General features: G+C 35.9%; 2 protein-coding genes across 6 annotated transcripts in view; one reads left to right on the forward strand and one right to left on the reverse strand.

Moving 5' to 3' along the window:
• Window positions 1-16,898, forward strand: part of LOC123676994 (ankyrin repeat and death domain-containing protein 1A-like) — a 38,717-nt gene that overhangs the window by 9,855 nt on the left and 11,964 nt on the right. For 2 of the 3 annotated variants that reach the window (XM_045613367.1, XM_045613369.1), the window contains exon 2: window positions 14,145-14,474. In XM_045613367.1, coding sequence (XP_045469323.1) covers window positions 14,250-14,474 — 225 coding nt within the window. In that variant the 5' untranslated portion in view covers window positions 14,145-14,249. Of the gene's footprint in view, window positions 1-12,135; window positions 12,304-14,144; window positions 14,475-16,898 lie in introns of those variants that run through there. The other variant, XM_045613368.1, reaches the window with a different exon arrangement.
• Window positions 841-7,361, reverse strand: LOC123676996 (regucalcin-like). Of its 3 annotated transcripts, none has more exons than XM_045613371.1 (6): window positions 7,202-7,361; window positions 4,467-4,648; window positions 2,028-2,237; window positions 1,554-1,766; window positions 1,208-1,323; window positions 841-1,150 (listed from the first exon to the last, which is right to left on the reverse strand). In XM_045613371.1, the coding sequence occupies exons 1-6, from the start codon at window positions 7,216-7,218 to the stop codon at window positions 920-922; spliced, it is 969 nt and encodes a 322-aa protein (XP_045469327.1). In that variant the 5' UTR covers window positions 7,219-7,361; the 3' UTR covers window positions 841-919. The 3 variants fall into 3 exon arrangements, with proteins under 3 accessions (XP_045469327.1, XP_045469326.1, XP_045469328.1); XM_045613370.1 differs by lacking the exon at window positions 7,202-7,361 and adding an exon at window positions 5,075-5,306; XM_045613372.1 differs by lacking the exon at window positions 7,202-7,361 and adding an exon at window positions 4,818-4,978.

Consider the following 16,898-nt stretch of genomic DNA (forward strand, 5'->3'; position numbering starts at 1 on the left):
GAAAAACTGACTGTTTGGTGCGCTTTATGGGCTGGTGGAATCATTGGTCCGTCCTTCTTCAAAAACGATGATAGCCAGAACGGTACAGTCAATGGTGAGCGGTATAGAGCCATGATTACTAACTTTTTCATTCCTGAATTGAACAACCATGATGTCCAGGAGCTGTGGTTCCAACAAGACGGCGCAACATGTCACACAGCTCGTGCCACAATCGATTTATTGAAAGACACGTTTGGTGACCGCCTAATTTAACGTTTTGGACTTGTGAATTGGCCTCCAAGATCTTGTGATTTAACACCGCTATACTACTTTCTGTGGGGCTATGTAAAGTCATTGGTCTATGCGGATAAGCCACAAACCCTTGACCATTTGGAAGACAACATTCGCCGTGTTATTGCCGATATACGGTCACAAATGTTGGAAAAAGTCATCGAAAATAGGACGTCCAGATTGGACTACATCCGAGCCAGCCGTGGCGGTCATATGCCAGAAATCATATTTAAAATGTAATGCCACAAGATTATCTCGCGGATAAATAAAATTCATGTCAATAAGAATAACCCATCGTTGTTTTATTGCAATTTAAATTTCTATAGCTCTAGAAACACCCTACATATACTCACTCTGTGAGAACTGATGGATAGATTCATCATGTCAAAATTCTACGAAATTCTTTTTTCTAATTTTTCAGTCAAAATCCTCATGAACATTTTTTTTGATATTGGATATTGAAGTATTAGAATTCTTTTGATTATTGAAAAGAAATTTCCTGTAATTTAACGATTTTTGAAAATTAATTCATACTCAAATTCAGGGCGTAGATAAAATAAACTCTTCAAGGTGTATAAATTAATATATTTGGCTAAAGAACACGTCCGGTAAAACACATGAATAGATTCTCAATATCACTCCAACTACACTAGAAAGCACAATGGTTGGCTATACGACCCTTAACACCAATATCTGTGACGGCAAAAACGCATCCAGCCTGAGGTTCCTTCTGAGATTCCTCCTTGTTGAGTTTCAAATTCGAGGTGGTCACGAAGAGGATCTGTTGATGGGGACCACCAAAACAAAGGGCAGTGCAGTAGGTTGCTGGTAATTTCATGTAATTGATGAGGTCTCCCGTTTTTCCATTAACGTTGATGATCTGTAAGGTAAAAATGAGAAAATTTTCGTTCTAAGTTGTTCCAGATAAAATATTTACCCCGTGACCTCCAAACAAAGCAACCCATAGATTATCCCTCTCGTCTATGGTCATACCGTCTGGGATTCCTTTCAATTTTGGATGTTTTTCAAGGTCGAAAAGAACTTTGTGGTCTCCTGTAACGAAAAAAATGTTGTCAAAAATTTTAGACTTGAAGAATAGCAATAGAGGAAGCCCAAACTCCGTTTGAGTATAGACATTTATACCAACTTGGCAAACGTGCTTTTCCAGATAACTTCTACCAGACATGGTATAGATGGCGCTAAATGGTTACTATAATTCAGGGCTTCCAGTCTATCATAGAATCAGTGTTTAAAAAATAGTTCTTGTCCTGACCTATCCTTACCTAGTGTACCCTCTTCTTCGTCAAAATCATAAACAACAATCTTTCTCGTCATACTGTCAATGAAAAAGAACCTCTTGTTGTCCCTGGACCACGCTAATCCATTACTTATGCTAACGTTGTCTATATGTTTCATAACATTTTGTCCGAGATCGATTCTATAGAGGTAACCACCATTTGAAGTTACTGAGAGATCTTCCTCCCTGGTTAAAGTTCCTAAAACCATTCTAATTGCAGGTTGCATGAATAATATTTTTAGTATCAAGAACGGTAAGCTTATTTCAAGAATCGAAGAGTTTTTGATTTGTAGTTCTTAACGTTCATGATACTTATAGCTCTTTTACACGATAACATAATTTTTTTTATGCATAAAAAATGAGTGAATACCTGTTATAGTGTAACATATTGAATCAAGTTAATCTCGATAGTTGGATCGAGAAAGAAATTTTATTGTTTGATGTAATTGTTTAGACTAACCTGTCCAAAGTCTCCCTTTGCTGTCTACTTTACCATCATTGAACTGATTCTTAGGCTGTTCTTCGTCAACAAAGTGAATCTCGCTGAGGGTACCTTTGTTATTTTTTGTAACATGCCAATGAAGGTTGTAGACGTATCTATCGGCTGTAACTATGAATTCGTTATCCTTGTTTTTAACCGGAATAATAACACCAATCGTGTTTCTGTCCTCTGAAAAAAAAAATAACGTCAGTGCAAAGCTGCACTCAAAAATGAAGATGAATATTCCTAAATAATAATAATAGCAGGGCTTGCATTAAAAGGCTCAATAATTTGGAGAAAGATAGTGAAAAAGAGTGTACTTAGTTTTTATTATATTATTTATTCATCAAAATTTCACGCAAAAACATCGATTGCAAACCCAAGTTGATTTTCATCCGCTCTAAGTGAATATATGAAAAAAATCGTTTTACATTATTCCTGGCTCCAATACAGCCCAAAATATGATTTTTAGCTCTCATAGCCACCTGTTTCCATCAGCCTGATGAGCTATTGACATTTCGCCATGCCAATCAGGAGTGGCTGCTATCAAATTAGTCCCTTGACGTGTTCGTTCAAACATGCCGGTGCAATTCTATTGTTTTTTTGCTAGTCCTGATATATATGTGAGTTCTCTGTTTTGTCTATGGTCCTCCGAGAGGGCCATCGGCCTCGGATTTTACACGTTCTATTAAGTATCGGGTTTTTATTTTTGTCATGTTATGTTGCAAGAAATTCATGGTCAGGTTTAATTAGACCAAGACTCGGAGGAGAGGTACATCTCCTAGAGACTATAAAGCTTCTTCTTTCATTAATTTGCACAAGAGAATGTTTGGAATTTTCAGAAAATGAACGATATCTAACAGGATTTTTATATGATACTTCATCGAAAGCTTTTTAGTTAATAGGTAGCTGTTTAGGTAATAGAGCAGTAGAGCCGATCATAGAAAATTGTATGACCTCAATGGGCCCACGAGGTTTGTGGAAATTGAAGGGTATTTTTTTCAGAGCTTTAAATTGCAATAAAACAACGATGGATTATTCGATTGAGATGAATCTCATTTATCCGCAAGATAAATAGGGTTTCAGGCTTATCCGCATAGACCAATGACTTTACATAGCCCCACAGAAAATAGTCTAGCGGTGTTGAATCACAAGATCTTGGAGGCCAATTCACAGGTCCAAAACGTGAAATTAGGCGGTCACTAAACGTGTCTTTCAATAAATCGATTGTGGCACGAGCTGTGTGACATGTTGCGCCGTATTGTTGGAACCACAGCTCCTGGACATCTTGGATGTTCAATTCAGGAATGAAAAAGTTAGTAATCATGGCTCTATACCGATCACCATTGACTGTAACGTTTTGGCCATCATCGTTTTTGAAGAAGTACGGACCAATGATTCCATCAGCCCATAAAGCGCACCAAACAGTCAGTTTTGCTGGATGTAACGGTGTTTCGACATACACTTGAGGATTAGCTTCACTCCAAATGCGGCAGTTTTGTTTGTTAACGTAGTCATTCAACCAGAAGTGCGCTTCATCGCTAAACAAAATAAAATGGACGTAGTGCGCGATACGTATTCCGCACAGAACCATTATTTTCGAAATAAAATTGCACTATTTGCAAGCGTTGTTCAGGCGTGAGTCTATTCATGATGAATTGCCAAACCAGACTGAGAATAAATCTCTTGACAGCTGTTAAATCGGTCGCCATCTTGAACAGTAATGCCAACTTAAAGTTATATACCTCGAAAAAAAACACCCGTTACAATGTATTCGGAGCAAAGAAACATGTCCTAGAGACTAGAGCTTCTTTTCTCATTAATTTGCAGAGAAGCGTTTGGAATTTCTTTTTTTTTCTCATGGAAAATCTTAGTATTAGAAAATGAAATCTAATTAAAATTAGTTGTATTCAGAAAAAAAAAATAGAAACAAACATAAATGTACGAAAGAAATGAAACTATCATAGTTCCAAATATTGCCAAGCTCATCTGTCGTATCCTGAGGAATAGCTTCTAGTTATTTGCTTCCTCCGTCCCTGTGTTGATCCTGTGAAAACCCAGGTGATGTTTATAGCTGTCCTTAAATTCAATTTGTCCTCTCTTCCCATCCATTACAACTATCAAATTGTCGTTGTCTTAATGCTTACACCGAGCGTCAGAATTATTTACTGTTGACATTTACGGCAAAACGACCTCAAGTCATTCAATTTTATGACATTTGAAATAATGTATTCTTCTTTTGTTGTTTTACGGGCGACAATTGAGCTAGCAACCCTTTTCGTTCAAGGCACTTTTTATAACTCGCAAGACTCAACTCTTTGTTACAATAAAAACAGATCATTTGAAGCTTGGTTCTAAAGCGAAAATTTTTTTATGGCACTGACTTGAAATCTATTTAAAATTTAGTTTTCAACTTACCTAATTTATAATGGGTGAATTTGTCTTCTTTAACTGCAGGATTGAAACGATAAGCAGTGGCGTGGAAAGTATCAACGTAGTAAAGAACCATATTTTTCGAATCCCAATGAGGTCCTTCTCCATGTTGAACTGGAGGTGTTATGGCTTCAAATTTATAGGGTACATGTAAGCAACTACATTCACTGTAAATAAAGAATTCGGTCAAACTGCATTCCGAGAATATCTCCAAATTAATTTATGAGTAGCAGAAGTTCATATGCGTGTGGAATATTTGGTGTAGGATAGCGATCGATTTTTCTAAAGAATTTCATGGAAGAACTTTTCGAAAAAAAGTGTAGGATGAATGTATACCTTATTATTCAATGAATTTTTAATTTGTAGATTGAATAACTGTAAGTGTAAGAGTGTAACGATGTAAAATCCAATCCTGCTCAAACCTCAAGATCACGCGATCTAAAAAAAAACAAGAAATCACATTGAATACGGATATTTGCATTTTCGTGATTCAACATTCCCGTGTTTGTTTCTGAAATGAGCGTATACGGTCATCGTAATTCGTTATTAAAGTAAAATCGATACGAAAACAATAGTAACGCAATCGGACAAACCTTTCCTCCAACCTCCCACATTTCTCAGATACATTATCTTTCAAATCGTCAATAATCTTTCTCTTTCTACTCATGATGATCGATTGTTAGCGATGCACTTTCGAGATAACAATGGCACTAAAATAACAGCGGCAGGTGTTTATTTTGTTATGCGTCTAAAATTTAATCTTGAAGTAAACTGGCACACACACTATACGACTTCACTTTCAACGCTCTACTCGCCTCGAAATACACTCAAATACGAATAAGATTTCACCTAATTTGAGAGTGATGATTTCATCAAACGTGCGGTAGTACAAGGTTATACGAAAAGTAAACTACTTCCTCTAATAGATCGATAGGATGTGGCCGTGAATTTAACAAATTTAATATTCTCATTCGAAACGTTAGAGAGGCTCTCAATTGTTTTATGTGTCGGCGAGATATCAAAATGGTCATTATATGAAATTTACGAGAATGCAGATGTTGAGCCGTCGATTATGCTACAATAATTCTAATAATATTCAGAATATTATAAAAAAATTGCTTATTTTCGAATATTTCCGTCCTGTTAAAAATTCTATGTAAATGGAATGCAATTATCGAAAATTACAGCGATAATTGCATTGTAGGAATAGAAATAGCACTGCGATAATTGTTCTGTTCATAGATGCATAGTTTCTATGCATCTTACACAGTTCGAATCTATGGCATCTATGGAATATATGTCACTTTGACAAGTTAACAGTTTATTCGGGAAATATTCCCCCGAATTACACTCGTGCATCAAAATGACCGGATAATTTCGCATTCCAGCGTGTTTTCTTTGAAAAACTGCATTCGATCATTTTCATTTTTGGAGAAAATGAAAAATGAACTCATGCAGTTTTTATGACAACACGCTGTCATGCAAAATTATCGGTAATTTTTATGAACTTGTGCAATTACTTACGAAAACTGTTCTAGTATGTATTACTGTATAACTCTACGGTATTATATAGTTCATTTATGTTATGTTCTGAATGAACTCTATTATAGTATTGTCTTCCACTCAATAAAGTTGGACTTCTTCTTAATTGCAGGAAACATTATCTATCATGTACTGAATGAAACAAACGAAAAAAAACACTGAAAAATTCGAGAAAACCACTGGAGGCGTCAGGAATCTTTGACCGATGTCTGTATTTTTCAAATGTTTTGCCGGAAATGGCCTCAAATGATCTATTTATAAGGTGACATCAACACAATGATGCACCACCACACAGAGTGAGACAAGTAGCTACTAGATTAAATAAAAATTTCCCGAATAAATGGATAGGTCAAGGGGGACTAATGTCATGGCCACGTCGTTCGCTAGATCTCAATCCGTTAGATTATTATGTATAGGGACATATGAAGCGGCTTGTTCATCATGTTGAAATCACATCTCGTCAACAATTATTGAATAGTATTCAAGATACAGCAAACTGAGCAAGAAACGACCCAAATCTGATCGGCCAAAAAAGAGAATCTTCAATTCATGGATGTAAACATTTCGACCAATGCATATTGTTTATTGTTGAGGAAGGTAACTGCAATGTTTGACTTTTAAACATATTTCTGACTTAAATAAGAATTTGATAAAAAAATGTCTTCTAAACGAAAAAGAATCGGACCTTAATTTTCAAAATTGATGCAGCTATCATCTATCAAAGTTTATCATAGAGCTTGTAGAACACCCAGTATCACAACTGTTCTATGATCTTTTCCATTTTATTCCCATCTCAGTTTCTCAAGATAACGAACACGAAGACATGTTCACAATTTTCCCTAATCTAACCCCCAATTTGAAGGGTATTCAGGCTGATCATAAAATCCGCTGCGTTTATTCAGAAACCTTTTATGAACATAGATCCAGCGCTGCGCAACTTAAATCGACTGGAGATAACGATATCATATCCCATTTATGGCCATACGTGTCACAGAAAAGAGACATAAAACCTAACGATTTTATCATTGCGTCAATCAAGTCGGGTTTATAACCTAATATTTTGACACTTCGAATGTCACTCGTCGAATTAACAGCGACATTTATCAAAGCAAAGACACAGCGCACAATTCACGATATGAAAGGGCGAAAATCGAATAGAAGAATGAAAAAGGACTCACATTTTGGTATCACTCATTGTCGAGAGACTACAGAGTCGGAAACAAAATCGATCGGTTTGTCAGACGTGAGGTTTTGACAGCCGCACTGGAATCCCCGTGGTTTATATTCGAATTGGCGGGACTGTTTATAACAGGAATAATTTTTGGTCTACACCTGTGAGATCAAAGTGTGATTAGTGTTATCATCTGCCGATAATCTGAGCTGCAAAACAAACAAGTTGGATGTGATTTTAATACCTTTTTTTCGAGGGAAGAGGATTCGAGAGGAGTATACTCGATGTATACTTCATTTTTATGGCATTGTAAACCGTGGACAATGTTCCTTATCGGATAATTGTATTGGGGAGATTACAACATCAGATCAAATATGATAATTGAATTGAACTGTTTTAAATCTTCGAGTGGATAAATATCACGTGATGAAAAAATGTTGATGGATAAACCTAAGCCATTTTATTTACAGCAGGATGAAGCAGAAAAGAGCTAAATGGATTATGATGTTTGGTGATAAAATCTGGAAAAATGTCTCAACATTAAAAACATATTTTCTCATATGATCCACCCTTTCATTCGAATACACAAAACTGCATAGATTGAAGTCAAAGTACCACCAGAAGTAACTATAGACACAGAAAATAATAAATATTCTGTTTATTATAAATTCGACAATTAGGAAAAATATCGGATTCCAAATATTCAAACTTGCATATTTAATCGGGAATCACTCAAATAAATATATTTCATTCAATATAATATACAGGGTGGCCATTTGAAAACGAAACAGACGAGATTACAGACGAAATGAAGTTTTTCGATAGAAATGCTCGGACAGGTCGATTTCTGTTTCGAGGGGGACAACTTAAGATGTAGGTTACGGACGCATAGCGCTTCAACCCTTGCTGCTACAACCCCCACCCCCAATTTTTGAATAGGGAAGATGGGGTGAGTGATACCTCAATTTAAAGGTATTTTTATACTGATTTCAGCAGAGTAATTGTTTTTTCATTTTATGCATTAGTTCTCGAAATATTCATGCGTTAGTTAGTTAAGAAGGAAGCCACAGTCATGGTTGTTTTGAAGCTCAAAATGTCGATTTTTCACAAAACACTACAAGTGCCATGAAAACACCACTTCATTTTCAAATACTTAGTTAAGAATATTTCGAGAACTAATGCATAAAATGAAAAAATAATTACTGTGCTGAAATCAGTATGAAAATACCTTTCAAATGAGGTATCATTCACCCCATCTTCCCTATTCAAAATTTGGGGGTGAGGGTTGTTGTAGCAAGGGTTGAAGCGCTATGCGTCCGTAACCTACATCTTAAGTTGTCCCCCTCGAAACAGAAATCGACCTGTCCGAGCATTTCTATCGAAAAACTTTATTTCGTCTGTTATCTCGTCTGTTTCGTTTTCAAATGGCCACCCTGTATATTCATAACGATATAGTAAAATTGTGGATTTGAAAATATATCACAATCCGATAACGTAATCTAACCATGTTGGGGACATGAGAAATTGCCTATACTCCCTCTATCTATGTTGATTACTCTATGGTTTAAACAGATGACCACGTAAATATCGTCACCCCTGATAGAGGCCGATTTTTAACCATTTCATGATTTAATTTTTGTTTTTATTGCTATCTTTATCATTATATCCAATGAGAAGAAGCGAGAAGCCAGAAATCAGGTGAATGAAATTTCAGTAAATCCTGACGTAACAGACCAGAATCAATATTTCACAACATATCCGAACACTTCTACAAAATTCAGGAGCTCTATTTCCCTCACAATGTAATTTCAAGTCCTTGTTTTCGCATAAACAATAATTTCAACCGTAACCCAACACGGAATGTGTTCATATATGAGACTGGAAAGCCATACGCACTCAATTCATTTACAGCTTGTCTCTTTCCTAACATGTAAATGTCATGGTTGTACGTTCCAGGCAAATATTTACTCGATTCTGTTTATGTGTTAGACTCAGGTCCTTTGAGATGTCTGCATGAGACATGCAATGGATGTTATTACCTATATTTCAGTAAGTTTGTATTTGGGACTCGGGAGAAGTAACATTCACGATATTGAATGCTACAGAAAGTGCATAGATGCAGTGTATAGATGATCAGTTGAGATCTCAGAGTAAAAAACATAGATAGAGGGAGCATATGTCATTTTCAGTAAGCATATTTTATGCCCAACAAACTATGAAATTTGACATGAAGCGCGCGGAAATGAAAACGTATCAGTGATACGATATTTCTCTTAACTGGGGAGTTTCTCCACAAAGAACACACTTCTTATGTCCCATAGTGAATCAACGTCTCATATGAAATCAAAATATATTGAAATATGTTAGAATATTACTTCATCCGAACAAATTACGAGAGAGAGAGAACCAACCCTACACTTGAAGTTTTACTTCATGTCGTACGGTGGCGCTGCGAGTCTGCGCGTGGCGAGGCCATCGAGGGCCATCGAGAGAGAAAACAAGAATAGATCTTCGATGATCTAGAGCAAACGTCAGGGACATAACCTTAGTGTTTAAGTCCTTCCGTTATCCCTCCTGCCCGGCCTTCTAAACTGTGCTTGTTTTAGAGATAGAGTTAGACTTACTAGAGTGTCTTGAGAATAAACGATCAAAATCATCATCTGTGTATTAGTGAATACTCTGTATTTATATAACTCAAATATTCCAATAAAATAAATACCTGAACTCAGAAACTCAGAAAACAAACTTCAAGCTCGCCAAACGACGTGAAACAACCGATGACACTAGGAGAGCAAAAGTTGCCAAACCTTGGATTTCAGTCGTTCAGACAGAAGAGTTCCATCTCAACCTGCAAATTCTTCACCTTCTTCTTGAACAAGCACATAGTTGAGCATGTTTTTACATCTGAAAGTTTGTTGAAAAATCTTATACCTGCACACCTGACTTCAAAAGAATGCTCCATGGAAATAACTTTGCCGTGACACAGAAGTGATTGCTTCAAAGGTTCATTCTTTTGAAAAGAACACAGGATCAGGTTCGATAGTATTTGTTCAAGAAAATTCAACAACGTGGGTATATCCTCGAGAATGAATACTGTAGATGAAATTTTCCCATTTTCTCATTTCGTCGAACCCACTTCCTCGAATAAATTTTCATTCTCATCAATTCTTCATGTGCTTCAACTTGCCTGGAACATTAACCGAAATCTAGGTCAAATGATCCAGATAACCGAAAATCCGTTCTTCTATTACACATTCAACACGAAAATCGATGAATATTCAGATGATGCCTACTCTTTCTTGCTGTTGATGAATTTTCTCGGAACAAAATGGGAAAAAGCATCATTTCTTTCAATCAGGCGGAATAAATGAATAATTGGGAACTTTTCCAGAGGGTGGACCTGATGGAAAATCGCCGTTTTCGCTCGGAAAATGCCGGAAAAATCTTATGGTCGACTGCTACGTCTCATCGTATTTAATGATGATTCCTAAAATTTCGGTCGAGTCTTATTTTCTGTAGTCCGCTCATTAAGTATTAAAATCCTCTTCGGAAAATAATGTCAGATTTTATGGAGCGGAAATTCTAGCGAAGAAAGCAGGAAAAGAAATGTCCGATATGTTTTGACAATGCAGGAGATGAATAAAGGTTGTTGAAAATGGTCGGTAAATTTCCTTCTAGATGCTCCTGAAGGAAGATAATGGATTTTGTAATGAGGTGTAGTCTCATCCCCCAAATCTTTTATTTTCACTCAGGGAATCGATAAAGTTGATGCAATTTTTCCAAGAAAATATCAGATGAAATTCAGTTGTTGAAAGCATAGAATTTACTTCAACTGAATTCAAAAAAAGGTCAGTATTAGAACTACAAATAGATTTAGGTAGTATAAACATAAACATTCAACATTGATAGTTTTATCTTCATGGAGATTAAGAAGAATGGAATAATAATTCTTTGAAAATATAAGCCTAACGATGGAAAATTTTTCAAAATAGGATTTCAGTTCGGAATCACTTCTTCATTACAGTTAAAGCATTCTTTTGAGGTCTGTAGAAGGCCAGTAATCACTGTTGGCCATATCTGAAGAATAAGCTGAGTGGTCGAGTAGTTGGAAGCACAATCAGTTCATATTCGTTTCGGTATGATTTCTTCGATTTCTCAAAAATTTGTACAATAATCCATAATGTCAGTTTTGGTGTATTTAAGAGAATACCTGCTGAAATTCAAGGTTTGGCAACTTTTGCTCTCCTAGTGTCAACAGTTGTTTCACGTCGTTTAACGCACTTGAAAATTGCTTTCTGAATTTCTGATATATTTAGGTATTTATGTCAATATATTTTGAGTTAATATAAAACTTTGATTCACTGTGGGGCACAAGAAGTGCGTTCTTTGTGGATAAAGTCGCGAATTGAGTGAAATTACATATCAATGATATGTTTCAATTTCCGCGCGCTTCATGTCAAATTTGATAGTTCATGTTGGGGACAAAATTTACTTACTGAAAATGACATATGCTGCCTCTATCTTTGTTTATTACTCTGAGGAAGAATGTAACGTTGAAAGGGAAGCAAATTCGAAAACATTTTCTAGGAACAACATATACCGTAATTTAAATTCAGTAATCACGTCCTAAATTGATGACCTCTTGAAACTATGACATATCTCCCCCAAATACCTTGTATGAATGTTCATAGAATAATATTCAAATCAGAAATGACTCATAAATAAAGTGAAAAACAACCCAATTATTCTTGTTATAATTCAGACCGTTCCACATACCTACTGTACATTCTATTCTACAAAACAACAACTATTCTCCAAAACAGAAAGCAAGCAATCGTGATAGCCATTTCCTCTATTTCCAATCGTATATATTGGACAATTTTCCTGCACCGCATAAAAGGAAAATGAGAATTGATTGTGTATGAGGAAACTCGAAAATAGCGAGTCCCAGTTCGATGCTTCATTCGTAAAGGAATTGATGGAACTGGCAAAAAAATGATTAGTTTGGTGCGTGAGAGTGATTCTGAGAGGGAGCCTTAGATCTTCAGGGATCGCCTGGAGCTGTAAAAAGTTGTGAAAGCAGGTTCGAGTTGATCCCGAAAGAAAAAGGTAGTAGAAGTTCATTTCCTTGATGAACGAGGGTATTAACTCAATTTTTTATGATAAGCGTCAGAAGTTCAATTTAAGTACTTTTGAGTGCTCGTTCACCGAACAAATCTCAGCATTTTGTCAGAATGTCTGTATTTTTCGGATTTTGATCGCTATTTCATTTCGCTATATTGAAGGTATTTTTTAATTCAGAGCCGAAAATTGTTTCAAACGAAAAGGCTTATTTTACTGATGACGAATTAGTGGTCGAATCCGATTCTATTCGTTCGTCCGGCCGTGAACACAATAACTCTCAAACGGAAAATTAATTTTATATGTTGACGGATCATATTCCCTCTTTAAGATCTTCAGTAGATTATGAAGCATTGCCATAAACCTTATCTCTCACGTGAACCCAAAGAAAAATGTCTATAGGTTTTAAATCACAAAATCTCGGTGGTTGATTGTGAACACCTCTTCAAGAAATAACACGTCCAGAAAACGATTATTGCAAAATTGCGAAAATGTTTGAGATGAATTCGAAAATGTTCTGTCTGAAGATGAGACAAACTAGGGTAGAATAGGTGCAAGACCTTGAGATTCTTGAGTGACATCAAGTCACTCAAAAAGTTTTTTGGAAAAAATTTTCAATTACGAATATTAACTCAATTACGAATTAATGACATTTCTTGAAATGTCAAATTTAGTTATCCAAATTTCGATTTTAGTTTCTATGTTTTCCGGAAGTCATAGACTACTCCACTCAGAAATTGTAGTATTTCCTCAGTTCAAGTTTTTCCTCGATAACTCCTAAATTTTTCGTATTTAGAATCAGAATAAATATTCAAAGATATATGTAACCTATTATTAAAACTGTCCTGACTGATGGCAGGATATGGTGAAATATTTCTATTTTCTATAAAATACTTGATTGATTTTTCGATCTGGCTACGTAGCAGCTAATTTGACGTACTAAGAGCCTCAACATCATATGCCTATTCTACATGATTTCTCAAACCAGTAATAAATGGAGGAATAGATTCGATTGCGAAATATTCATATTTTATACAATTGTGCCGAACATCATAGTCGAAATCATTAAAAGCATCAGTCACACAACGAACTAAAACTACGTAAAAATGCATTTCAATAATACCCCTATGGACCACACTGGTCTATGCGAATTATTAGAAAGTAATTAAGAAGTGATAGATGCAGCCAATGAGTGTAACCAAAAACGCTCTCAAAGTGGAAAGGGGAATACGAGGGGGAATATTCAGCCAATAAGATCAATCTAATCGGGACATTCTTGTTTCCAAGGCGATTTGCTAAATACCGGGGTTTATTTGAGAGTATTGATAGCAATATTTTCATAAATTCCAAAGGAATTTCTGAAAACTTGGACAACCCTTGTATAATTGAAATATTCAGTCTTCCTCCAAGTGACTTTGGATATACTATACCTATTTTAACCTTGAATATAATCTGAAATATTGGAGTGGCATGCATTTAGATTTATTAGAGTTATTAGATTTATTTAGAGTTATTAGTTCGATATTTTTGTTTATTTACCTTCAATCGCCCTTGTTTCTTGTTATTATTATTCTCAAATATAATACAGATTGAATTGTGTAGGAACTCGAAAGGAAATCATTTATTCTTCGTGAATATAACTTCCTGTTTCAAAAGGAAATAGGAAGTAGGTTGGTTAGGTCATCTCATATTCGAAGCAATTCCATACTAATGGAAATCAAATCATATCCGTCGAATACTGAAATAACTTTTATATATCTCGTTGCAACTTCCACATTTTTTCTACCTTATTATCATTAAAAATCTCTTCACATTTTCAATTTTTCTAGATCTGGCACTCTTGATCTTCGATGAAGCGAATCGAGGACAACAGATGAGATGTGACTTTATCGGATTCCGTTCTGAACCAAAGTGATCGAATTTAATGTAGAAAAATGCTCAAAAAACCAAGAATGGCTTGCTTCGGAGCAGCGGAAAGTTTTGACCAGTCCACCACGAGACCGTTCTGTCCATCGCCAACATCCACACCCGAAGAGTTAGAAAGACGAGCCATCATCCAAAGGAACGACCTGCTGCTACACGAGGCTGTCATAAAAAACGACACCAAAGGGGTCCAGAGGATCTTGAGAGAGCCTGTGGATGTGAACAGTAGAAATAACGTGAGTTTAAGGAGAGCAAAACGAGGATTGTATCTCGGAAGTTGTATGGCCTCCGAAAGGCCCAGATCTCAATCCACTTGTTTATTTCACGATTCCACGAGAATTCCGGTTATCATACACATTATACAGTAACGACAGAGTACTTTATTGAATAGGCTATTCAACAATATACAAAATATACACCTATCTAGAGTTCTACTCACCAAGAGGGATATAGCCTTCCTAGCTCATCACATGTCCATTTACAATTATTGTCAAGTACGTACTTTGCTCCATTTCCGATTGTTACCCATTTTGAATAATAACCGTCATTTCTTTGAACATAAATGCTGTTGCCTTGTATGAAATAATATTTGCCAAATGTAATATCTTCAAACAACGTACCAGTCATTGGGTATATGTTTTTGTTGGATTGTCTTTTGAACCCACCTTAAATATATTTTTTCAAGTCTGATGCGAAATGATTCAAAGAAAACCTAGATTCGAAATTCTCCAAACTTACTCATGAATGATGGAGTAAACTGTTCACAGAATACTAAGGAAATACATAAAAAACCTACAACTACAAAGCATTTCATTTCAGTTAATCAGTATACTCGATAAAAATGCGATTCGACTGTTGCTTCAATTATTTTATTCAAGACTTTATCAATTGAGAAGGTTCATCTTGAAAACAAAAGAAACTTACGAAATCGGAAGATAACTAGTACAAAGAAGTTCGGAAAAATCAGAGTAAATGAATTTTATTTGAACAATGAGAAAATACGTAGTCGATTCATCATTGCTTTCAAGTCAGAAACTTTGAGCTCTCGTTCATTAATGTACCAATTGCATTTTTGAAGACACATATAAACCACATTTGTCTGCATAAAGTCTTTCACTGAATTCACCTCAGTACTTTCCTCAAATAAATATGGAATCTGTTAAATTATTTTTTTTTCTTCATAAAAAGTCGAGTTGATCAAGTATGTTTATCTTCCATAGAGAATAAGTTGATGGTTGAACTATTCCAAATTCAATTTCGTAGCAGCTTGTAAGGTATTCTATGTAAAAAAAACAGTGCAGTATAGTCCATAACAAATATTTTCATAAGAGTAATTAGACGATGTTTGAACTTCATTCGCTCCATGTTTTCCTAACATATCCCTCATTTACCGATGAAATATGCCTGTGTAATTTACGCTTGGATATCGAAAAAATGGTCGGTAAGAGGAAAAAACATCGAATACGGTGCATTTGGACTAAATTTGGGTGTAATCAATCAAGGTTTTATTGACAGACAGCGCATTTCCGACTTGTGGGATTGAATTGGAGATTTTTGATAGCTTTGTCAATTCGTTACGATGGAAGTTGTAGGTATTCTGTGGTGCCGGACATCCGTAAACACGATAAATATCAAACGAAACATGAACAAAGTAACGGGTGTTTTTTTTCGAGGTGTATAACTTTAAGTTGGCATTACTGTTCAAGATGGCGACCGATTTAACAGCTGTCGAAAGATTCATTTTCAGTTTGGTTCGGCAATTCATCATGAATAGACTCACGCCTGAACAACGCTTGCAAATAGTGCAATTTTATTTCGAAAATAATGGTTCTGTGCGGAATACGTATCGCGCACTACGTCCATTTTATTTTGTTTAGCGATGAAGCGCACTTCTCGTTGAATGGCTACGTCAACAAACAAAACTGCCGCATTTGGAGTGAAGCTAATCCTCAAGTGTATGTCGAAACACCGTAACATCCAGAAAAACTGACTGTTTGGTGCGCTTTATGGGCTGGTGGAATCATTGATCCGTACTTCTTCAAAAACGATGATGGCCAGAACGTTACAGTCAATGGTGATCGGTATAGAGCCATGATTACTAACTTTTTCATTCCTGAATTGAGCAACCATGATGTCCAGGAGCTGTGGTTCCAACAAGACGGCGCAACATGTCACACAGCTCGTGCCACAATCGATTTATTGAAAGACCGCCTAATTTCACGTTTTGTACCTGTGAATTGGCCTCCAAGATCTTGTGATTTAACATCGCTAGACTACTTTCTGTGGGGCTATGTAAAGTCATTGGTTTATTCGGATAAGCCACAAACCCTTGACCAATTGGAAGACAACATTCGCCGTGTTATTGCCGATATACGGCCACAAATGTTGGAAAAAGTCATCGAAAATTGGACGTCCAGATTGGACTACATCCGAGCCAGCCGTGGCGATCATATGGCAGAAATCATATTCGAAATGTAATGCCATAAGATTATCTTGCGGATAAATAAAATTCATGTCAATCGAATAACCCATCGTTGTTTTATTGCAATTTAAAGTTCTATAGCTCTAAAAAAAACACCCTTTAGAAGGTTGAAATTTTCAACGTAGAATCAGAACTCGAATGCCCTTGTGATAGGCTAGTTAATGAACTAAACCCGTGA

Source organism: Harmonia axyridis, chromosome 3 (assembly GCF_914767665.1).
Source record: "Harmonia axyridis chromosome 3, icHarAxyr1.1, whole genome shotgun sequence".
Lineage (NCBI taxonomy): Eukaryota > Metazoa > Arthropoda > Insecta > Coleoptera > Coccinellidae > Harmonia > Harmonia axyridis.

Coding starts and splice junctions, on each gene's coding strand:
- LOC123676996 (XM_045613370.1), bottom strand. CDS start 5,148: ATGAGTAGAAAGAGAAAGATTATTGACGATTTGAAAGATAATGTATCT. Junction 1,767..2,027: donor CAAAGGGAGACTTTGGACAG/GTTAGTCTAAAC, acceptor GAATGGTTTTAG/GAACTTTAACCAGGGAGGAA. Junction 1,324..1,553: donor CGAAGAAGAGGGTACACTAG/GTAAGGATAGGT, acceptor TTTTCGTTACAG/GAGACCACAAAGTTCTTTTC.